The following is a 25,401-nucleotide window of genomic DNA, read 5'->3' on the forward strand; positions in this document are numbered from 1 at the left end:
GCTGTCTTTTACATGAGGCATTAAATGAGATCTGCTGTTTCAGGAGGTTGTATAAGATCCCATTGCACTGTTTCAAAGAAGTGTTAGTGTTATCCTTGATGTTCAGTTCTGTATTTTATAAGACAGTCAAGTATTAAGTGGTGGAGCTGAAACCATAATCAAATCAGCACAATCTTATTGAATGGTGGAGCAAGCTTGGACAGCAATTCCTGATGCTGAGTCCTACCAGACGTTTTAAAATATAATGTTTAGATAGTGGTTCAACAGCAAAACCTTGATCAAAATACAGCGCCCTTCAAAAAAACCCAATTTGTATATGGGTGTCTATGTGAAGTAGGGACAGGAGTACACCCCATGGCTGCTTGAGCCTTCTCCTTCATTCATAGAACATAGAATATAGAACAGTACAGCACCGTACAGGCCCTTCGGCCCACAATGTTGTGCCGAACTTTTACCCAAAACCTTAGGTCTATCTAACCTCCACCGCTACCTTATACTATCATCCATATGCCTATCTAATAGCCGCTTAAATGCCCCTAATGAGGCCGACTCCACTACCCTCTCCGGCAATGCATTCCATGCCCCTACCACTCTGAGTCCCCTCGTAAAAGCAACCCCCACCCTAGGAAAAAGTCTCTGGCTGTCCACTCTATCTATACCTCTGATCATTTTATACACCTCTATCAAGTCACCTCTCATCCTTCGTCGTTCTAAAGAGAAAAGCCGTAGCTCTCTCAACCTTTCCTCGTAAGACCTTCCCTTCGTTCCAGGCAACATCCTGGTAAATCTCCTCTGCACCTTTTCCAACGCTTCCACATCTTTCCTGTAATGAGGCGACCAGAACTGGACACAATACTCCAGATGTGGCTGAACCAGGCTTTTGTATAGCTGGAGCATAACTTCACGGCTCTTGAACTCGCTCCCTCCATTAATGAAAGCTAACACACCATACGCCTTCTTAACAACTCTATCCACCTGGGTGGCAGCTTTCAGGGAGCTGTGAACATGAACCCCAAGATCCCTCTGCTCCTCCACACTGCCAAGAATCTTTCCGTTAACCCTGTATTCTGCTTTCAAGTTTGTCCTTCCAAAATGAATCACCTCACACTTTTAAAGTGAGACCATGGCTGATTTGATTTGAGGCCTAAACTCCACAATTCTGCCTGTCCCCAAATCTTGGACTCTTGGTCAAAATTCTACCAACCTCTATCTTAAAAATATGACTCAACCTCTGGAAGGAAAGAATTCTCCTCATCGTCTTAAGTTTAAGACCCCTTAGTTTTAAACTATCTCCTTTCATTCTGTCTCCCACAAGGAGAAACATACTTTCATCACCAGCTTGTCGTGTCCTCTCAAAGTATGTCACCTTGAAATGTAGTAAAGCAATCATAGATGCTAAACCACATGATATATTAAGACAGATGGCCAAAAGCTTAGTCAAAGAGTTAGTTTTAAGGAGCATCTTTTCATTGGAGAAAGAGGTGGAGAGTTTTCCCAAAGAAATTCCAGGGATTAAAGATGAAGTTGCCATGACCCCAGAGGACCATAGGACCAGTTTCTCATTAGAGAAAGATGATTGTCAGCGTTTTAACCTGAGGATCACAATGCCTCAGGAGAAGGCAGAACTTAAGAATCCTTCCTGGTAACCTCAGCCAGAATAGGAATTGAACCCACAATATTGACATCACTCTGCATTGCAAACCAGCCATCCACCAACTAAGCTAAAGGCTGCTGATGGCGTGACTACTGTTGATGGAGAAGGGTGGTGGTTGTGTGAGGGGTCATTCTGAGCACCAGGGTTCTCTATGGCTGGAGGAGGTTACATAATTAGGGAGTGTGATTTCACAAAGAAATTGAAACATGAGAATGCCAATCTTAAATTTGAGCTATAGGGAGCTAATGTAACATGTAGGCGAATGGTACTTGTTGCAAGTTATGGAATTGCAACAAGATTTTGGTTCGGCTCAAATTTATGGGGCGTGGAATATGGGCGGTGGTCTCAGCGCGTGTTGGAATAGTTGAGTCTGTAGATAATAAAGGTTTAACAGAAGGATGGGGGTGGGCCATGGGGTGAGCACTGATGCTGACAAATGGGTATGCGGGAGACAATGCTGGCACTTGTAGGGGTTCAGTCGGCTGGTGGGGAAACGGTGCCACTGGGGAGTGGGTAGCACTGATATACATATAGTGGGGATGTGTCTGGGGAGCATTATTGTATTGGGCTCACAGCTTTCTGTGAGTCAACTTACTCCCTTTTTCACAGGATATAATCGATACGGGTAAAACAATGCAGACTCTGCTGAGCATGTTGCAAGATTACAAACCCAACATGGTGAAAGTGGTGAGGTAAGCATCGTGTGAAACCTATCCAGTGATTGATTTTAAACAGTGGGTAGTACATTGCCTAAATACCATATGTCCTTGTGTTATTGTCAGCTCCAGAATCTCCAAAACTACATGTGTTGTTGTTAATTTCAGTTCACATCCCATGAACCCTGACACCACAGCTGCCTTGAACCTGGAGCTGAACTGATCATGTCCCAATGCTTGGGGCACCAAACCTTCAGGGGGACTGCTCCTGCTGTCACAGAAATATAATTCTACTTCAGCTATTTGCATCAAATCTTATTTTTCTCTCACATTTATACCCAAAATCACACTTCCTTGTGTGGATGTTTCCAGTAATTTGTTTAATTTATTAATTATTTTCCTTTGTTAATACTCTATCGGGGGGGGGGGGGGGTTGAATTTGGAGAAACAGGATTTAATATAATCTGAAATGACTAATCTTGTGTGTTTCTCAAATGGTTCAGAGTTACATGCAAGTTGGAACCATTGAACTCTTATTTACCATTGTTCTTATTTTTAAATTCTTCTGCTTGACTCTGTGATTCTACTGGTCAGTCAAGTGTCTGAAATTGTCATTTCATTTCACTAAATGCTCTCATCTTTCTTAATAGTCTGCTGGTTAAACGAACTCCTCGAAGTGTGGGCTATCGGCCAGATTGTAAGTATTGCATTTGGAATTAGGACGTCTGTTAATCTGTAATTGCCTCAGAATCATTATTACCTCTAAGCAATGCAGTAAGCCAAAAGTCCCCACACAGACCACTGATACATCAGTCCCATTAGGTTACTGAGTGAGAAAGGGGTCACACACTTAAATATGTTGCTCGTGTACTTCAAATAACAAATTAGAAGATTATAAAATAACCTGATAGAAGTTTATAAAATGATGAGAGGTATAGATGGACGTGGTGGCAGTTATCTTTTCCCTAAGATGGGGAATTTCAAGACTAGGGGGCACATTTTTAAGGTGAGAGGAGAGAGATTTAAAAAAGACATGAGGCAAATTTTTTACGCAGTGGGTGGTTCACGTGTGGAATGAACTTCCTGATGAAGTGGTGGATGCGGGTACAATTACAACATTTAAAAGATATTTGGATGGATATATGAATAGGAAAGGTTTGGAGGGATATGGGCCCAGAGCTGGCAGATGGGACTAGTTTCATTGGGAATTATGGTCAGCATGGACTGGTCGGACTGAAGGGTTTGTTTCCGAGCTGTATGACTGTAGAGGCAGTGTTGCTCAGAACACAGCCCATTTATCCAAATACCTTCCTGAATTAAGCTCCAAGCGCTGGCATTAATTCATCCAATCACTGATCATTGCTCCAGTTTCAAGTAAAATCCATTAAATAAATCCTCTTTCTGTAGAAAAGGGCCACAAAATAGGGCAAAAATTCTGATGTCTCTTAATTAGAGACCTACTGGCCCAACTCCTCGTACCCTGTAATACCTAACTTCTAAATCCACTTTCCTGTTCACCACCTGTAGCCTTTAATATCCAACTCTCTGCCATGCTCCAGACCTTTTTAACATCCTACTTTCTAAGCTATTGGTGAATTTCCTTCAATAAACTGTACTTCAGTTCAAACCTGGGTTAGTTTACAAAAGAGCCAAGACTCAGGAGTTTAACATTTGAGTCAGTTTTGTTCTGTGTACTTACTTGAATCTTAGATTGAATATGAAGCATTAAGAAATTATTCCTGATTGTTCAAATACTACATTGTTGACAGTGAATGTGGTTAAAGATTGGTACTGGGGAATCGGCACCCATAATACAGGGTCCAAGCTGTGCTGGTTGTTCAACACTGTCAGGTTAAACTTTGCATCAATTGTTATTTTGCAAATATTTTACTCATCTTGATGAACTTTACTTACAGTCGTTGGTTTTGAAGTTCCTGACAAGTTTGTGGTTGGATACGCACTTGATTATAACGAATACTTTAGAGACTTAAATGTAAGTGTTTCACAATTTATAATTTGGAACTGTATGGCCATAATGAAAGACAGACCAGGCTCAAAGGGCTGAATGGTCTACTCTGCGTCCGTGTTTCAATGTATATATACTCAGAATTGCTATGGTCCAGAGAGAGGCCTTTTGAGCTGTTGAATCTGCAATATTTTTCCCTTCAAATGCTAATTGAAAACTACATCTGAATTTGCCTCTACTACACTCTCAGCCAGTGTTTTCTAGATCCTGACCACTTACTGCATGCAACAGTTAGTTTTTCCCCATGTCACTTACTACTGTGCAAGTCACTTTAAATCTGTGGCCTCTGGTTTTCAACTGCCACTGGAGACTGTTTCTCCCTATCTACTCTGTCTGACCCTTTAGCATTTTGAATATATCTGCCATATGAACTATAAAAGTAGAAGGAGGTCTAGGCTATTTAGCTCCTTGAGCATTTTCCATTGTTCATGGCTGGTTTTCTACCTCAATGTACCTTTTCCTCTCTATCCCCAGATCTGCTAATACCTCTAGTATTTAGAAATCTATCCATTTCTGACTTGAACCTTAACAACTGAGCCTCCATTTCTGTTGGAGTAGAGAATTGAAAAGATTCATTATCCTGAGTGAAGGAACTCATATCAGAGAATACAGGCCCACTGCCCTCCATCTCTCTTCATAAGACAATCATGCCATCCCAGGGATCAGTCTCGTGAACTTCTGAGGCACTCCATCTATTGCAAGTATATTCTTCGTTGGGTGAGAAGACCAAAACTGTAGGCAGTATTCCAGGTGTGATCTTCCCAAAGCTCTGTGCAGCCTGTTCTCAAATCCTGTTGCAGTAAAGGCCAACATACCATCTGCCTTGCTAATTGCTTGCAGCACTTGCTTATTAGCTTTTTAATGACTTATGAGACAGAACACTTGGGTGCCCTCAAACAGCAAGATCTGGATTTTCCATTGGCCAGCCAGTCACTATGCCAGCATAGATGGGGGCTGTGCATGGGGAATCGCCATTGCAGCACTCTGTGAAGGAATTGCCAGGAAAATTGACAACTCCACTGGACAATTTTCCTGGGCTTGGAGCCCTCAAGAAGTCTCCATTTAATTCAGAATGTCCCAAAAAATTAGTCTGTTAAATATATGGTCTAACTTCTGAGTAGCTATTCAACTGACCATGTACAAACCTAGCACACAGCCAACTACACCTCTCTCTGACCCCTTGCTCTTCCCAGACCCTGACTGAACACTCCCTGTGGACCTGATCTTGCCCCATTCTGCCCCCCGATCTCCTCCCTCTGCACCAACACCAACAGCCCCTTCAAACCCCAGGAGCTCATCCCCATCCTCCCTCCCTCTTGAGCAGATCTGCTTTTGCCTGCCCAACCCCTTTTGCCAGACCCTTTTTTCTCCATCCACCTCAAACACTGCATCACTCACTTGACTCCTTGGCACTCTACCCTTTACCCAACTGGCACCCTACCCCCAATCACACTACTTTCCCTGCACCCTAACCTTGCATCAATGTGGCTGTCTGTGATTCTGGACCTTTAACTTGCAGAATATAGCAGATAACTGCCATGAAAAGGGGGCTTGGTTCACCTTCCCCTCACAGCTCCTGTTTACAACAGAACTGTCAGAGTGGAAGTACAGCTTCATATTTCTGAGAGAAATATCTTCTGTCAGAAATGCAGGGCTCTGTCCTTTTGTTATGAAAGGAGAGTCTATGTGAGATTGCCAATCCTTGGAAAATCTGATCCTAGATCTCTCCCTAACCTGTGCTTTCTCAAGGAGGACAAACCCAGCTGCTGTAGTCCATCCATGCGACAAGAATCCCTCATCCCACGAAATATTCTTGTGATTTTTTTTTAACATAGTCTCTAATTCCTTCATGTCTTTCCAGATCTGAACAAATTATTCCAGTGAGGCTGAACCTTATCCAGGTTTATCATCATGTTCTTGCTTTAGCATCCTATGTCTCTGTTTATAAGGCTTCATACTTTAACCACTTTCTCTACCTGTCCTGCTGTCGGTGAATTTGGGCTGTGAGCATGTTTAGAGATTCACAGATTTCTAAATGCCAGTGGTGTAAAGAGATATGGGAATTGTGCAAGGGGAAAAGCACAGAAGTGGATGATCAGCCATGATTGCATTGAATGGTGGAGCAAGCTCGATGGGCTGAATGGCTTACTCTCGTGTTCCTGTGCACCACTAGGTCCTTCTGCTTCTGTATCCCCTTTTGAATCCCCTTTGTTTGATATTGCCTTTCCTTGTTCCTCCTACTGAAATGAATCACTTCACGTTTCTCTGCATTGAATATCATCAACCATGTTTCCTCTGTCCATTCTGCTGGATAATCTGGATCTTCCTGTAGTCTATTATTATCAACCTCACAGTGCTCCACGTTATATAATCTGCTAATTTTGAAATTGTGACCTTGTGCACCTAATTCTAATCATTTTTTCTTGTCTGACTAAATATTGGTTTTCAAACTGAAGTTTGTATTTGAATATTGCATATGTCCCATCCACCACCCACCAATTACCATTGCTAAATTCTTGCATTGTGTCCTAAGCAGCGACCCAGACATGTTGCTAGTTGGCTTAATCTCTGGGTGAGGAACAGGGTGCTGGTTGTCCTGCACTAATCCAACCTCTTTCGAGTGACTCATTCAGGAATCAGTTTGACGGAAGCTGGTACTCTACTCTGTCCTGAGATGTCTTTGGCTGAGTGTCTCCTTGTGCTAATGTTCTTCGGTGAAGAATATTCAAGGCTATACCTTTGTTGCAGTATACTGGGCTAATCCAGGTAGCTTCTGTTTCTTTCTGGTTTTCACCTGTTTGGGAACATATCAGCGATTCTAAACCTGATTTAGCTGCACTCCATTGAGATCAGAATTACCATCTTCTGACCTTTTCCTACTTACAGAAGGAAATCTCCATTAATTCATCTCACAAATCCTAAATTAGTCAGTGCTGAGTATGACCATTCGACCTGTCTTTATCCATCCTTCCAGGGATCCCTGCTTACCCCCATTGTATCATAATGAATTGTTTAAAAGAATCCTGGATTTGTATTTGCCTTCCTGGAATTTTGGAATACCAAGTGTTCTCCCCTGTCTTTGTGAAGAAACTTTTTCTAATCATATTCGTACAGCAGGGAAACAGATCCTTCAGTCCAACTCGTCCACACCAACCAGACATTACAGTCTGACCTAGCCCCGTTTGCCAGCATCTAGCCCATATCCATCTAAACCCTTCCTATTCAATTACCCGTTCAGATGCCTTTTAAATGTTATTCGTAACTCAGACTCTGATATAAGGAACCAGCCATGTAGCTCCTCACTGCTCTGTTTTAGCTTTGTAATCTCCCCCACATTTCAGTGACCAGGACGGGACCTTGTACTCAAGGTGGGTGTGAGTGAAACCCTGTACAGTTTGATCAAAGCTTTCTCAGGCTTGTATTGCATTATGCTGACTGTGCAGTTAAAATACTAGAAGCGGGAGTAGGCCACTCAGCCCCTCGAACCTGTTCTGTCACCTAATACTGTCATGGGTGATCTTGTGGCGACCTCAAGTCTGCAAACCTGCAACCCATTACTAATTAAAAATCTGCATATATCCTCCTTTTAAATTTGCTCAATATCCCAGCATCCACTGCACTATGGGGAAGTGAATTCCACAGGTTTGTGACCCTTTGAAAGAAGTAATTTCTCCTTTATCTCTGTTTTAAATCTGTTACCACTTATGCTAAAACAATCGCCTGTTATTCTAGATTGTCCCACAAAAGGAACCGTTCTCTCTACACCTACCTTACCAATCCCCTTTATCATCTTATTTACCTTAATTAGAATTCCTTTCATTCTTCTAGTAAATAAAGGCCTAAACTGTTCAATCTCTCTTCATAAGATAGATTACTTCCAGAGATGAAGGATTTAACGTCCTCTGAACTGCACCTAATACAACTACATCTCTTAAGTAAAGGGACCAAAACTGTGCACAGTACTCTGGGTGTGGTTTCTACAGTCTTGTAAAATTGCAGCAACACAGTTGTATACTGTGATCTTTTAGCAATAAATACCAAAATTCCAATTGTCTTGCTTATTACCTGCTGTACCTCTATACTAATTTTCTGTGATTCATGCATGAGAACACCCAGATCCCTCTGCAGGGAAGCACTTTGGAGTTTCTCTCCATTTAGATAATAAGTCGCCTTCTCTTCCTCCAACCAAAATGGATAACTTCACATTTATTCACATTAAATTTCATTTGCTAAATTTTGGCCTATTCACCTAACCTATGCATATCTATTTGTAAATTTCTATATTTTTCATTGCAACGTACTTCACCCGACTCCCTTCCCAGTTGAGTGTCATCTGCAAATTTGGCTGTCATATTTCTAACCCTGCACTCAAGTAATTAACATTGATTGCAAGTAGTTGGGGCAGTGGGCAAACCCTGTGGCACCCCCACTAGCTGCATCTTGTCAACCAGAAAAAGACCTGTTCATCCGAACCTTCCACTTTCTGTTGGTTATCCAATCCTCTATCCATGCTAATAAATCACCCCCCAAACCCCATGTCATCTTGCCTTGTGTTGCCTTGCCTTGCCTTGCCTCACCTCGCCTCACCTCACAGGGGAGGCAATGGCCTAGTGGTATTATCGCTGGACTGTTAATCCAGAGTCCCAACTAATGTTCTGGGGACCCGGGTTCAAATCCTGCCACAGCAGATAGTGGACTTAAGAATCTAATGATGACTGTGAATCCATTGTTGATTGTCGGAAAAACCCATCTGGTTCACTAATGTCCTTTAGGGAAGGAAACAGCCATCTTTACCTGGTCTGGCCTACATGAGACTCCAGACCCACAGCAATGTGGTTGACTCTCAACTGTCCTCTGAGCAAATAGGGATGGGCCATAAATGCTGCCTAGCCAGATACACCCTCATGCCATGAATGAATAAAGAAAAAGAAAATTAATCTTTTGTGCTGCTCTTTATCAAATGCTTTCTGGAAGTCCAGACATACAATATCTATGGTACCCCCATTATCCACTTTGCTTGCTACATCTTCAAAGAAATCTCTAACAAATTAGTCAAAAACAATTTACCCTTCATAAACCCATGCTGACTCTGATAGCTGTTTCAGAGATAGTAGGAACTGCAGATGCTGGAGAATCTGAGATAACAAGGTGTAGAGCTGGATGAACTTCAGAAATGAAGAAGGGTCTAGGCCCGAAACATCAGCTTTCCTGCTCCTCTGATGCTGCTTGGCCTGCTGTGTTCATCCAGCTCTACACGTTGTTATCTCTGACTCTAATAGCTGCTTGCTTTATGTTTCCATTTGTGGAGCCTGTATGCTTTTACTCCTGTAGAAGTTTGTTCCACTTGACTACATTTACATCTGAATTCAGGTTGTGGATATAAACGGGACACTGGAACAGGCTCAGCATTTACTCCTTGCTGCATTGACATGACTTATTTTCTCTTTCAGCATATTTGTGTAATCAGTGAAAAGGGAAGAGAGAAGTACAAGGCATGAGGTGCGTGACACTTCGATGGACTGTCGGATTGCGATGGTTGAAATCAGCTGAAGACATTCAGTCTAGAAGATAATCTCTAGGGCTGTGTATTTGTTACTGTCAGTGAATTAGATATTTAAGGGCCCATCATGAATGTGCTTAAGTATTTTATTTTTGTACTGTAAAACATAAAGTTCCAATCTATCATCACCTTTTGGTATATCCATTTCATTCTGCAGTTATTGCTTGAATTAAGTTTGCTTGAAAAAATATTTGGCAAGCTTTGGCAAACTTCATATGATTAGTGAGAAACAGTAAGAGAACCTGAAATAGCAGTAATCATGATAAACCAAATGTTTCCACCATGGTGGCTTGAATAATGATTGTTTACAATATCCTATGACTTAACTCCTGATACTGGAGCTGGTCTTTCTGTCAAAGGGATGCTATCAAAGAGATTCTTCCACTCTCTGAAAATTCATTACAGCTGAAGGAGCTATCAAGGTAGTGGCACAGAAATCGGGGACTAATGGTGGTCCCCCAATTAAAATTCTACTGGACAGAGCTGTGTGATGTATAGGATTGGGGTATTGCCCCTCACTGGACAGTAAGACCAAGAGAGGTACGTCTGATGGACCAACATTTCCTAGCCGTAGGAGAGCTGAATAGTACCTCGGGGATAAGAATAAAGTACCTTTTCCTTCCCCCTCTTTCCCCCATGTCAGTATTTCCAGTAGCACTCTTGCACCTCTAGTTTACTACAGTTGGTGCCCATGTTTCAACATGAAGTTCTGTTTGTTGTTCAGCAATGAGCTGAGAGTAATCCTGTCTGTATTTCCCTTCTGAATTGGTACCAAAACTTTACCTTATTAAACATTGGCTCAGGTGGACTGAACAAACAAGCTACAAGGTAAGAGATTAGGGAAGCGGTAAGAAGATATTTCGTAATTCTCACAAAGATATGCTCCATTGATAGAGACGCTGTGATGCGTCATCAATCTGTAACTAAGGAAGTTAAGGATTGTATCAAGTTGAAAGAAAAGACACGCCATAGAAAAAGACAAATCACAGAAAGAGGGCATTCAAGCAAGCTGTAATAGACTAGCCACGCATTCTAATCCTGTTTTTCAGAATGTTGTCCCTAGCTTTGCAGGTTACAGCATGTCAGGTACATCCTTTTAAGTGTGATGGCAGTTTCTGCCTTGCCCACCAAACTGAGCAGTGAATTCCAGGCACCCATCATCCAATGTTCCCATTAGTTTTATTTCTTCTTCGCAAATCCTCTGGAAACAAGTCAAAACTGTATACGATGTTGGCAACATCCAACAGCCTAGTGGTATTATCAGTGGATTGTAAATCCAGAAACTTGGGTAATATTCTGAGGATCTGGATTCAAATCCTGCCACAGCAGTTAGTGGAATTTGAATTCAATAAAAATCTAAATGATGATCGTGAATCTATTGTCAATTGTTGTAAAACCCCATCTGGCTCACTAATGTCCTTTAGGGAAGGAAACTGGCCTCAATGTGACTCCGGACCCACAGCAATGTGGTTGACTCTTAACTGTCCTCTGGGCAATTAGGGATGGACCATAAATGTTGGCCCAACCAGCGATGCCCTCATCCAATGAACCTTTCAAAAAAAAAGATGGTACGAGCAACTACATGTAACCAGGCAGCTTGGTCATCACCCCCGGGTGAAATATCTTCCTCATGTCTGCTCTAATCCTTCTACCAATCACCCTAAATCTGTGTCCCCACCAGAGGAAACAGGTCTTCACTGCCTTTTCTACCCCAAGGCCCTCATTATTTTGTATATCTCAATTGAGTTATCCCTTAGCCGCTCTGTTCTATGGATAATAATGTTAACCTATCCAATCTTTCCTGATCACTGCAATGTTCAAGCTCTGACGATATTCTTATAAATTCCCTTTTTACTGTCCCTAGAGCAATTGTGTTCTCCCAGAGAGTCCCCAACTTACGAATATTCAACTTACAAATATGTACTTACAAATGCGATCTCGTACAAGAGTGTAATTTCAATTCTCCGACATATAAACATTTCCTGTCACTTATGAACGACTACTTTATGTTGTCCTGCATTGTATTCTGACTTACAAATGGATTCTGGAATAGAACCCATTTTTAACCACCTTCTCTATCATCCTGCCGCCTTCAGGGACCTGTGGAAATTCACTCCAAGGTCTCTCACTTTCTCTACCCCTCTCAACATCCATTTATTATTATAATAATATAAAACAAAGAACTGCGGTTGCTGGAGATCTGAAACAATAACAGAAATTGCTGGCAAAACTCAGCAGGTCTGGTAGCATTTGTGGGGAGAAAGCAGAGTTAATGTTTTGAGTTCAGACTCGATGTTAGCTCTGCTTTCTCCTCAAGATTGTTCCTTTGTTCTGTTTGCCTCCCCCCAAATGCACGACCTCCCACTTCTCTGGATTGAATCCTATTTACCACTTTTCCATCCACTCAACCTAACCTTTGATATCATCCTGCAGTGGGCAGCAACTTCTTCACTATTGACTTCCTGGCCAATTTTGTGTCATCTGTGAACTTTCTAATCATGCCTTTGGAACACAACTGGAAGTCCCATTCCATTCACAGAAAACATTTGTCAACTATCGCCCATGAGATGGGGGAGCAGGCTGACCCACAAAAAAAGTAAGCCATTCAGTTCATCGAGTCTGCTGTGAGATCGTTCCTTGACTCCACTTTCCTGCCTTTTCCACATAACACTTAATTCCTTTACTGATTAAAAATCTGTCCATCTCGGCCTTGAATACACTTAATGATTCAGCCTCCATAGCCCTCTGTGATAAAGAATTCCACAGGTTCGGTTCCTTATAAGAAATTCTTCCTTCAGCTTAAATAGGTGACCTCTTATTCTGAGATTATGCCCTCTCATCCTAGACTTTCCCATAAGGTGAAACAACCTTTCCACATCACCCTTTGTTTCCTGTCACTGAACCAGTTTTGGATCCAACTCACTATATCGCCCTGTATCTCATTTTGTTTAATTTTTCTGACCTATCTGCTAAGTGGGACCTTGTTGAATGCCTTACTGAAATCCATAGAGATAAACCTGCTCTACAATCATCATCGATCATCCTTTTAATTCCTTAGAAATTCAATTAAACTTGATTCAACTTTCCCCTAAAACCATGCTGGCAATCATTGATGAATCTGTAAACAAGATCGGAAGTTGCTGGAAAAGCTCAGCAGGTCTGGCAGCATCTGGGTAGAGAAATTAGAGTTAACATTTCAGGTTGAGTGACCCTTCCTCAGAATTGGAACACCACATTCATACTTCACCATGGTTCAGACTGACTGGCTTGTAATTATTTGGCTTATACCTCACAGCCTTTGTGAATAATGAAACAATATTTGTCGATCTCCAGTCCTTTGGTACCTCACCTGTATCTTGTGCAAATTGGAAAATGATCCTCAGAGCATCTGCTATTTTCTTCTGAGCTTCTGTTGGTGTTAATAGCCTAAGATACAATGAATCTGGCCCTGATGATTTATCCCCCTTCTGGAAGGTCAGATCCTCCAGTACTTTCCTTCCCAAACGCATATTTTTAATATTTCACCCTCCTTTAACTAGAATGTCATCTTCATCCCTATGCTGTGTGAAGACAGACAAAATACACAATAAAATCCCTGCTCACATCTGCACCAAGCACAAGTTACATTGTGCATCAATGATAGGCCCGACCCTTAGTCATTCTCCTGGTCTTAATGTACTGATAGGGAGTTGGTTAGCTCCGTTGGCTAGGTGGTGGGTTTGTAATGCAGAGTTGATGCCCACAATGTGGGTTCAATTCCCAACCTGGCTGAGGTTGCCTTCTCAACCTCTCCTTGCCCGAGGCATGGTGACCCTCAGATTAAACAACCACCAATTGTCTCTCTCTGATGAGAGAGTAGCCTTGTGCTCTGTTGGGACTATGGTACTTTACTATGTATTGATTTTACCAGTCAATGTTGTTTTGTATTCTGTTTATTTTTCTAATTTCTCCCTTTTTTCACTTTGTCCTGTATTCGTACTAAGCTTTCTAATGTGGCATAACAAGGTGTAGAGCTGGATGAACACAGCAGGCCAAGCAGCATCAGAGGAGCAGGAAGGCTGATGTTTCGGGCCTAGACCAAGAAGGTCTACACCTCTACACCTTGTTATCTCAGATTCTGCAGCATCTGCAGTTCTTACTATCTCTGAAATCCTTTCTAATGTCGCATTTGTTTTTGAAACATTTTTCTGTTTTTTTGTACCTGTATGCTTCTGGTTAATCACTGGGGATCTCGATTTGGCAGCGTCATCCTTCATCTGTGTTGGGGCATAGCTACTTTGTGTAGAATTGTATAATACTGCAAATAAATAATTGTGGCCCCAGCACTGATCTCTCTAACACTTCACTTATTACAGGTTGCCATGCTGAAAATGTCCCCCATATCCCAACTTTGCCTTCAATGAGTTAGCCATTCCTCCATGCATCATAATATACTACCCTCAACACCATGGGCTCTTAGTAAGCAACCATTGACAATTTTCCAAACCTCTGGAACTTTTCCAGAATCTAAGGATCCCTCAAAGGTTGCAATGAGTGCATCCACTATCTCTGTCATTACATTCTTTAACATCCTAAGAATTCTTTGAGGAAGTGATGTCTTACCAACTTAATAGAATTCTTTGAGGAAGTGACAAAGTTGATAGACGAGGGAAGGGCTGTAGATGTCATATACATGGACTTCAGTAAGGCGTTTGATAAGGTTCCCCATGGTAGGCTGATGGAGAAAGTGAAGTCGCATGGGGTCCAGGGTGTACTAGCTAGATGGATAGAGAACTGGCTGGGCAACAGGAGACAGAGAGTTGTAGTGGAAGGGAGTTTCTCAAAATTGAGAACTGTGACCAGTGGTGTTCCACAGGGATCCGTATTGGGACCACTATTGTTTGTGATATACATAAAGGATCTGGAGGAAGGTATAGATGGTCTGATTAGCAAGTTTGCAGATGACACTAAGATTGGTGGAGTAGCAGATAGTGAAGGGGACTGTCGGAGAATGCAGTAGAATATAGATAAATTGGAGAGTTGGGTGGAGAAATGGCAGATGGAATTCAATCCAGGCAAACGCGAGGTGATGCATTTTGGAAGATCCAATTCAAGAGTGAACTATTCGGTAAATGGAAAAACCTTGGGGAAAATTGATGCACAGAGAGAATGTGGGTGTTCAGGTCCATTGTACCCTGAAGGTGGCAACGCAGGTGGATAGAGTGGTCAAGAAGGCATACGGCATGCTTTCATTCATCGGACGGGGTATTCAGTACAAGAGTTGGCAGGTCATGTTGTAGTTGTATAGGACTTTGGTTCAACCACATTTGGAATACTGTGAACAGTTCTGGTTGCCACATGTGGATACTTTGGAGAGGGTGCAGGGGAGATTCACCAGGATGTTGCCTGGTATGGAGGACGCTAGCTATGAAGAGAGGTTGAGTAGATGAGGATTATTTACATTAGAAAGACGGAGGTTGAGGGGGGACCTGATTGAGGTCTACAAAATCATGAGAGGTATAGACAAGGTGGATAGCAAGAACCTTTTTCCCAGAGTGGGGGACTAGGGGTCACAATTTCAAGGTGAGACGGGAAAAGTTTAAGGGAGATATGCGTGGAAAGTTCTTTACGCAGAGGGTGGAGGGTGCCTGGAACACGTTGCCAGCGGAGGTGGTAGAGGTGGGCACGATAGCGTCATTTAAGATGTATCTAGACAGATACATGAACGGGCAGGGAGCAGAGGGATACAGATCCTTGGAAAATAGGCAACAGGTTTAGATAGAGGATCTGGATCAGCGCAGGCTTGGAGGGCCAAAGGGCCTGTTCCTGTACTGTAATTTTCTTTGTTCTTTGTTCTTCTTTGATACATCCCATCAGGTCTGGGGGACATCTCGGTCTTTAGACCCATGAGTTTCTCTAGTACTTTTTCTCTCGTGATGGTTATGCATTTACTTCCTCTCCTCCTTTTACTGCTTGAATATTTTGTAATTGTGGAATGCTATTAGTGTCTTCTACCATGAAGACTGATGCAAAGTATTTACTCAACTCCTCTGCCATTTCCTGATTCCCCAATATTATTTCCCCAGCCCCATTTGCTAAAGGGTCTGCATTCATTTTGGCCTCTCTGTTCCTTTCTCTTCTTTTAAAAAAAGGCTGTTCTAACATCATACGGTACTCTAGAGGCCCTTCAGCCTTTCGAGTGTACACTGATTAAAAAAAACTATTTGTCAGCACTTGGCCCATAGCCTTGAATGTTCCGATATTTCAAATGCTCATCCAAGTACATTTTATAAGTTGTGACATTTCCCAACTTAACTGCCCTTGCAGGCGATGCCTTCCAGGTTCCTACTGCCCTCTGGGTGAAAAAGTATTTCCTCAAATCCTCTTTAAACCTCCTGCCTTTCACCCTAAAACTGTGCCCTCAATTGGTCTTTTTATTTATTCATTCGTTGGACATGGGCAGTATTTATTGCCTGTCCCTAGTTGACCTTGAGAAGCTGGTTGTGAGCTGCCTTCTTGAACTGCTGCAGTCCATGTGCTGTAGGTTAACCCATAATATAGAGAGGGAATTTCATAATTTTGACCCAGCTTCAGTGAATGAACAGCGAAATATTTCCAAGTCGGGATGGTGCGTGGCTTCAGGTTGGGGTGTCCTCTTGTAACTGCTACCCTTGTCCATCTAGATGGATGTGGTTGTGGTTTTGGAAGGCACTGTCTGAGGAACTTGGTGAATTTCTGCAGTGCATCTTGTAGATAGTACACACTGCTGGTACTTAGCATCAATGATGGAGAGCGTGAATATTTGTGGATGTGGTGTCAGTCAAGTTGGTTGCTTCGTCCTGAATGGTTTCAAGTTTCTTGAGTGTCATTGTAGCTGCACTCATCCAGGCAAGTGGGGTGTATTCCATCACACTCCTGACTTGTGCCTTGTAGATGGTGGACAGGCTTTGGGGAGTCAGGAGGTGTGTTACTCACCACAGTATTCCTAGCCTCTGACCTGCTCCTTTAGCCACTGTATTTATATAGCTGGTCCAGTTGAGTTTCTTGTCAATGGTAATCCCAGGGATATTGATAATGGGGGATTCAGTGATGGTAATGCCATTGATTGTCATGGGGTGATGGTTAGATTGCCTCTTATTGGAGATGTTCATAGCCTGGCATTTGTGTGGTGCAAGTGTTACTTCCTACTTTTCAGCTAAAGTCTGGATATTGCCCAGATCTTGTTGGTTTTGGACATGGACTGCTTCAGTATCTGAGGAATTGTGAACAAAGCAGAACATCCACACTTCTGAGCCTATGATGGAGGAAAGATCATTAATAAAGCAGCTGAAGGTTGTTGTGCCTAGGACACTACCCTGAGGAACTCCTGCAGACATGTCCCAGAGCTGAGATTGCAGACATCCAACAAATGAAAACCATCTTCCTATGTGCCAGGTATGACTCCAATCTGCAGAGAGTTTTCCCCGATTCCTATTTTGCTTGGGCTTCTTGATGCCATACTTGGTCAAATGTAGCCTTGATGTCAAGGGCTGTCAATTCTCACCTGACCTCTCACCACATGTTTGAACCAAAACTGTAATGAGGTCTGGAACCAAATGGCCCTACAGGAACCCAAACTGGGCATCACTGAGCAGATGTTGCTTGATAGCATTGTTGATGACACCTTCCATTGGAATTCCCCACCTCTGGATACATTCTTGTGGGCTTCTTCTATTTATTCATGGGATGTGGGTATGACTGGTTGTGGCAGCATTTGTTGCTTATGTCTAGATGCCCTTGAACTGACAGCACTTTTAGGTCATTTCAAAGAGAGTTACAAGTCAACCATTTCACTGTAGGTCTGGAGTCATATGTTGGCCAGATCAGGTAAAGATGGCAGTTTTCTTTCCCTAAATGCATTAGAGAGCCAGCTGGGTTTTTAACATTAATTATTTCATGGTGCCACAGTGGGATTTGAACCTAGGCTCCCAAAACCCTACTTGGATCTCTTGATTACTAGATCAGTGACAATACCACCATGTCATTGCCTCCCCTGAGTTTTGAGCACACTTTCTGGTCTTTTAGAGAGCAAGACTGCCAGAAGTGTTGAACAATAATTTTTTGTTTGTCTTCATGGTAGAAGAATTAGGAAACTTCCCAAAGAAGAAAATTAAAATCTGGAAACAATAACCAGCAGTGGGGAAAAGATACTGGGAAAATACTTAAAAGTTGCCAAAGCCCCAGGACCAGATGGTCTGCATCTCAGGGTTCTAAAGGAAGTGGCTACTGAGTTAAGAGAGGTATTGGTTATAATTTTGCCAAACCTCTTCGATTCTGATAGGGTCCCAGGGGATTGGTAAATAGCCAATATAACAATCTTTATTCAGAAAGGAGGGAGACAGAATGTAGGAAAATATAGGCTCATTAATCTAACAGCTGTACCATGGAATTTGCTGGAATCCATTAAGGAGGTTATAGCAGGATATTTAGAAAATCATAATGTGATCAGGAAGTGTATTTGTAGATTTATGAAGAAAAATCATATTTGACTAATTCATGAGAATTATTTTAATGCAGTAACAATCAAGCTGAATAAAGATGTACATCTGGATGGAGGCATTTGATAAGTTGCCACACTGAATGGTATAGAGAGCGATATATCAGCAAAGAGAAAAGATTGGCTAACTAACAGGAAGCAGAGCATGGGGATAAATGAGTCATCATTTTTGAATTGACAAACTGAAACAATTGGAAGGCCACAGGAGTCAGTCCTGAGGCCCCAACTATTTACTTTTTATGGCAATGTGTTGATAAAGGAAACAAATGTATTCTAACTCATCTTGCTGATAACACCAAGATAGGTATGAAAATTAGTTGTCAAGAGGAACTGAGTCCATAAAAGGATATGGGTAGGTTTAAGTGAGCTGGCAAACTTCTGGCACACTGTGGGAAAGTGTGAACTTGTCATCTTCGGCAGAGAGAGTCGAGAAAAAAGAGGAATCTGTGTGTCCTGGTAAATGAAATCTCAAGGGAATAGGTCAGGAAACTTTACTGCAATATCAGTGAGGTCCCACTTGGAAAACTGTGCAGTTTCAGTTTAGTTATTTTAAAAATAATGCAACTACGTTAGAAACAGTTCAGAGGATATTCACACAACTCACTCCTGGGAAGAAGGGAATTATCTTATGAAGAAAAATTGCACAGGTATAGCTGATATGTACCAGTATTGAATGAAATGTAATTTTTTGGAAACATACAAGATCTTGAGGGTATTGACAGGGTGGATACTAGGAGGATGTTTCCTCTTGTGGGGAACAGTTAAGATAACAGTTTAGAAGAGGAAGATTTTTTTTCTTGAAGTGCTGTTACTTTATGGGAATTTTTTCCCCGGTGAACAAATTTATTGGGGCAGCAAACTTATTCAGGGCTGAATTAGATTCCAGATGGATATGGGTTTTGAAGATTATGGTGGCAGAGAGGAAAATGGAGCTGAGACCAGAACTCGATCAGCCATGATCTTACTGAACAATGGATCAGGCTTGAAGGGCCAAAATGGTCTACTCATATCCTGTGTCTATGTTTCTATGACTTCAATAGTAGTAGAAACTTCAGGAACTTGAAACAATCACATTCATGAGAGAAAGAGTCATAGAAACAGTATATATGAGTGGGATAGGCCATCTGGCCTATCAAGCTTGCCTTACCATTCAATATGGTCATGGCTGATCATCCAACTCAGGACCCTGTTCTTGCTTTTTCCCCATACCCTTTGACCTCTTTAGCCCTAACAACTGTATCTAACTCCTTGAAACCGTTCAATGTTTTGGCCTCAACTGCTTTCTATGACAGAGAATTCCACATGTTCACCACTCTCTGGGTGAAGAAATTTCACCTCATCTAAGTCCTAAATTGCCTCCCCCTTATCCTTGGATTATGACCTTTGGTTCTAGACTGTCTGGTCATTGGTAACATCTTTCCTGTGTTTACCCTGTTTAGTCCTGTGAGATCCCCTCCTCATTCTTCTAAACTCCAGTGAATATAATCCTAACCGATCCAGTCTGCCTTCATCCATCAGTCTGCCATCACAGGAATTAGTCTGGTAAATCTTCGCTACATTCCCTCATTAGCTAGAATATCTTTCCTCAGATAAGGAGACCAGAACTGCACACAATACTCCAGGTGCAATTGCAGCAAGACATTCCTGCTCCTGTACTTATAGAGTCATACAGCACGGAAACAGACCCCTTGGTCCAAATCGCCAATGCCGACCAAGTTTCCCAAACTAAACTAGACCCAATTGCCTATATGATGATACAATGACTTTAAGAGATGTATTTGTCCTGGTTTTGTAATGAAGAAAGGTTGAGACAACTAAAAGCTGGGGTTCTCTTCTTGCTGCTAGAATTGCACATGAGGCAATCTATTTTACTGAATTTGCCTTTGCCAAAGGTGTGTTTATGGGCTACTATATTTCAACAATTAATTAGTAGCAGTCAATATATATGTTAAGTATTTTGATTGCATTACAATTAAGACAATTCTTTTATTTGTATTTTGTCTGTATTACAAATATAGTGTAACAATAAAGTGTGTTTTGTTTAAAGTCAAATAGTTTGACCAATTGAATTGCAACTGGAATGCAATGCCTTACACTTACCTTTACAATAAGAAAAAATTAGGGTCTAGACTATCCTCTTAACATATTTTGAGGGAGTTTGGTCTGGTTCATAACAAATTGGGGCTCTTGTCTGGATTAAAATCTCTAGTTCCAGGTTAGGTTTAGGATTATTAGACTCAAAGGCAGTGAGTGGTGTTTTGCATTTGATTGGTTTAAACAGGATGTGCTTTGTGTAGTAATGGCTGTTTCAGTCACTAAGAGTTTCCTGGAGGTGGAAGATGTCACTTCAGGTGTTTTATAGAAAGTGAGCAAGGCAAAGCTTTCAGAATTGGAAAACAAGTTGAGGTTGGAGTTAAACAAAACCAAAGTTGCTGGTAAAGTTCAGCAGGTCTGGCAGCATCTGTGAAGGAAAAAACAGAGTTAACGGTTCGGGTCCGGTGACCTTCCTCAGAACTGATAGTGGCTGGGAAAACGTCAGTTTATATGCAGACTCCTCTCATTTTCTTCAGGTAAGAGGGGTTGCCATGGGTACCCGCATGGGCCCTAGTTATGCCTGTCTCTTCGTGGGGTACGTGGAACATTCCTTGTTCCAGTCCTATTCCGGCCCCCACCCACAACTCTTTCTCCGATATATCGATGGTATCATTGGTGCTGCTTCTCTCTCTCATCTGGAATTGGAAAACTTCATCAATTTCGCCTCCAATTTCCACCCTGCCCTCACTTTCACCTCGTCCATCTCTGACTCCCCCTTTCCTTCCTCGATATTTCTGTTTCCATTTCTGGGGATAGACTGGCCGCTAATATCCACTATAAACCCACTGACTCCCACAGCTACCTGGACTATACATCCTCACACCCCACTTCCTGTAAAGACTCCATCCCATTCTCTCAGTTCCTCTGTCTCTGTCGCATATGTTCAGATGAGGCCAAATTCGACAAGAAACATGCTTCAAAAAAGCATTTCTGAAGAAGGGTCCAGACCCAAAATGTCAGCTTTCCTGCTCCTCTGATGCTGCTTGGCCTGCTGTGTTCATCCAGCTCTACACCTTGTTATCTCAGATTCTCTAGCATCGGCAGTTCCTACTATCTTTTCTTGAAGAGTTACTCATTTTTTTAACTAGATATGGACTACCCACAGAAGGGTCAAATTTAACATCAAAATTACTCAAGAAAGTTAATGGATAGCTTAAGAATAAAACAATTCAAATCTACTGTGTACCATCCAGAATTACAGGGAGCATTAGAATAGTGGCATCAAACATGTTGAGGGTTTATAGTCAAGATTATCCAGAGGATTGGAATAAAGGAATCCATTTGTACATTTTGCAATTGGGAATGCACTTGATCAATCAACTAAATTCAGTCCATTTGAATTAGGTTTTGGGCATGAGGTGAGAGGACCACTGGAATTAATTAAGGAGAAATCGGTGAGTAAGAGTTCAGAGACTGCATATTTGGACTATGTGTCAAATTTTAGGGAAGGATTAAATGGAGCGGGTGAGTTGGCTAGACAGCATTTAAAAGTAACACAGCATGTGATGAAACAGGAAGCAGAGAAGAAATCAAAAATTCGCAATTTTGCTCATGGAGATAAAGTGTTAGTGCTATTCCCAGTGATAGGTGAACTTTTAAAAACAAGGTTTAGTGGGCATTATTCAATCAAAAGGAAATTGAGTGAGATGAATTATTTGATAAGAATGCCAGGTAGAAAGAACTCTCACAGTGTATCCTGTGAATATGTTCAAAAGACATTTTGATAGGGAAGGAAAGCAAAAGGAGACTGTTACAACACAGAGTGAAGAACCAAGTTCCTCAAATTAAATTGGACAATAAGGAAGTTTCAAAAATTGGAATAAATTATTGAGTTTCCTTCCAGAAGAATATCAAAATGACCTGCAAGAATTATTACAATCATACAGGGAGATGTGTGGGAATAAGCTTGGATGTACTAATCTGATAATGCATGATGTAGATATAGGAAATCTGTTCCATTAAGCAACATCCTTATAGTATTAACCCTCTAAAGTTGGCACAGGTTCAAAAGAGATTGAACGCATGCTTAAAGATAATGTAATTGAAATGAGTTGCAGTGAATGGAGCTCACCCACGGTAATGGTGAAAAAACCAGATGGTACCCAACAATTATGTGTGGATTATCACAAAAGTCAATGTAGTTAAAAAGTCTATTTGTTTGGAAGACTGCATTGAGAAGGTGGGACAAGCAACTTATATTTCTAAGTTAGATTTACTCAGAGGATACTGCTAGGTACGTTTATCTGAAAGAGTCAAGGGAATTTTGGCTTTCATGAAGCTGTATGGACTGTACCAGTTTAAGTTCATGCCATTTGGTAGAAAAATGCACCAGCCACATTTGAAAGACTAACCAATAAAATCATTTCAGGATTACCTAATTGTGTGGGGTACATCGACAATCTGGTAATTTTTAGTTACACGTGGAAGAAACATTTGGAGCATTTATCAGAATTGTTTGATGGACTTTGCGGGGCTGGCTTGGTGATAATCCTGGCTAAGAGTGAGTTTACAAAAGCCCAAGTTATTGAACATGGACAGATGGCCCCATGGGATGTGAAAACAAAAGTTATTAGAGAGATTCCCATTACCATCAATGAAGAGGGAAGTATTATGATTCCTGGGATTGTGTGGTTTTTATTGGAAGTTTGTTCTGAATGTTAACAGTGTGGTTGCTCCATTGACAGACTTGTTGAAGAAGTGGACAGAGGAATGTAAGAAGGCATTTGACAGCCTGAAAGCTGTGGTAATTACTGTGCTAGTGTTAGCCACACCTAATTACACAAAGCCATTCAAGGTGGCTATCAATAGGAGTGATGTGGGTGTCCATGCTGTACTCTCGCAAGGGGACAATAAGATAGAAAGACCTATTGGGATAACACAGTGTAGAGCTGGATGAACACAGCAGGCCAAGCAGCATCATAGGAGCAGGAAGGCTGACATTTCGGGCCTAGACCCTTCTTCAGAAATGGGGGAGGGGAAGGGCGTTCTGAAATAAATAGGGAAAGAGGGGGAGGCGGATAGAAGATGGATAGAGGAAAAGATAGGTGGAGAGGAAACAGACAGGTCGAAGAGGCGGGGATGGAGCCAGTAAAGGTGAGTGTAGGTGGGGAGGTAGGGAGGAGATAGGTCAGTGCAGGGAGGACGGACAGGTCAAGGGGGCGGGATGAGGTTAGTAGGCAGGAGATGGGGGTGGGGCTTGAGGTGGGAGGAGGGGATAGATGGGAGGAAGGACAGGTTAGGGAGGCGGGGACAAACTGGGCTGGTTTTGGGATGCGGTAGGGGGAGGGGAGATTTTGAAGCTTGTGAAATCCACATTGATACCATTGGGCTGCAGGGTTCCCAAGCGGAATATGAGTTGTTGTTCCTGCAACCTTCGGGTGGCATCGTTGTGGCACTGCAGGAGGCCCAGGATGGACATGTCGTCTGAGGAACGGGAGGGGAGTTGAAATAGTTCGTGACTGGGAGGTGTAGTTGTTTAGTGCGAACCGAGCGTAGGTGTTCTGCAAAACAGTCCCCAAGCCTCCGCTTGGTTTCCCCGATGTAGAGGAGGCCACAACGGGAACAGCGGATACAGTATACCACATTAGCAGATGTGCAGGTGAACATCTGCTTGATGTGGAAAGTCTTCTTGGGGCCTGGGATGGGGGTGAGGCCCGAAATGTCAGCCTTCCTGCTCCTATGATGCTGCTTGGCCTGCTGTGTTCATCCAGCTCTACACCTTGTTATCTCAGATTCTCCAGCATTGCAGTTCCTACTATCTCCACCCTACTATTGGGTGTTTTTTCCCAGAAAATTAAATAATTATCAACAGAAATACTCCCTAATTGAGAAGAAGACCTCAAGTTTGGAGCTGGCATTGCAACATTTCAGCATTTATATTGCCAGTAATGTGTCTGAGACAATTATATATGCTGATCATAACCTATTAATATTTTTGGAAAAGAAATTAATGATAAAAATTCCAGACTGTTTAGATGGAGCTTATTGTTGCAGCTATTTAATTTCTGAATTATACACGTGGCAGGATGAGAGAATGTAATTGCTGATGTGTTGTGGTGATTTTGATAAAGGAAGAGGTGGTGGGGAAAACTGGAGTGAAATGGACTGTAGTAGTGAATGTTTGCATGCTTAGTGTCAATGTAATGTACATGTATTGTAGTATACTAATACTGTAAGACTAAAGGATTTTCAAAATGAAGCAATCTTTGTATATAGATAACAAGGTGTAGGGCTGGATGCACACAGCAGGCCAAGCAGCATCAGAGGAGCAGGAAAGCTAACATTTCGGGTCTGGACCCTTCTTGAGAAAATTTCTGAAGAAGGGTCCAGACCCAAAACGTCAGTCTTCCTGCTCTTCTGATGCTGCTTCGCCTGCTGTGTTCATCCAGCTCTACACCTTGTTATCTCAGATTCTCTGGCATCGGCAGTTCCTACTATCTCCATATATAGATAGTTCATTTTTAAGGGGCTAGGTAATGATACTGCAACTTTAAGAGGTGTATTTTGTCCTTTTTTTTCATGAAGAGAGATTGAGACAGAGATGTCAAGCAGTCTGCTCAAAGCCAACAGAGAAAACAGCTTGTGAGGCCTTGCGTTTTTTAAAAGTTGGAACAATAGAAGCAGCCTGAATGGGTGGAGTCTAGCTCCCACAGAAGCAGGATTTTTAGTTTTAGCTTTCAGCAGTTGCTAGGATCTTGAAGCTGGATGTGGAAGCTCTTATTCCTTTCTGTTACAGCTAAAAGCTGGGGTTCTCTTCCTGCTGCTAGAATTGCACATGAGACAATCTATTTTACTGAATTTGCCTTTGCTAAGGGTGTGTTTATGGGATGTTATGATATTAGAACAGTTCATTAGTAGTGGTTAATACATATATTATTTTGTTAAGCACTTCGATAG

General features: G+C 42.0%; 1 protein-coding gene across 2 annotated transcripts in view; it reads left to right on the forward strand.

Moving 5' to 3' along the window:
- The window catches only part of hprt1 (hypoxanthine phosphoribosyltransferase 1), a 43,487-nt gene extending 33,463 nt beyond the window's left edge, over nucleotides 1–10,024 (forward strand). For both annotated transcript variants that reach the window (XM_048605234.1, XM_048605233.1), the window contains exons 6-9: nucleotides 2,264–2,346; nucleotides 2,961–3,007; nucleotides 4,227–4,303; nucleotides 9,787–10,024. In XM_048605234.1, coding sequence (XP_048461191.1) covers nucleotides 2,264–2,346; nucleotides 2,961–3,007; nucleotides 4,227–4,303; nucleotides 9,787–9,834 — 255 coding nt within the window. In that variant the 3' untranslated portion in view covers nucleotides 9,835–10,024. The remainder of the gene's footprint in view (nucleotides 1–2,263; nucleotides 2,347–2,960; nucleotides 3,008–4,226; nucleotides 4,304–9,786) is intronic.
- Nucleotides 10,025–25,401: the final 15,377 nt, after the last annotated feature.

Source organism: Rhincodon typus, chromosome 14 (genome assembly GCF_021869965.1).
Source record: "Rhincodon typus isolate 14 chromosome 14, sRhiTyp1.1, whole genome shotgun sequence".
In the NCBI taxonomy this organism is placed as follows: Eukaryota; Metazoa; Chordata; class Chondrichthyes; order Orectolobiformes; family Rhincodontidae; genus Rhincodon; species Rhincodon typus.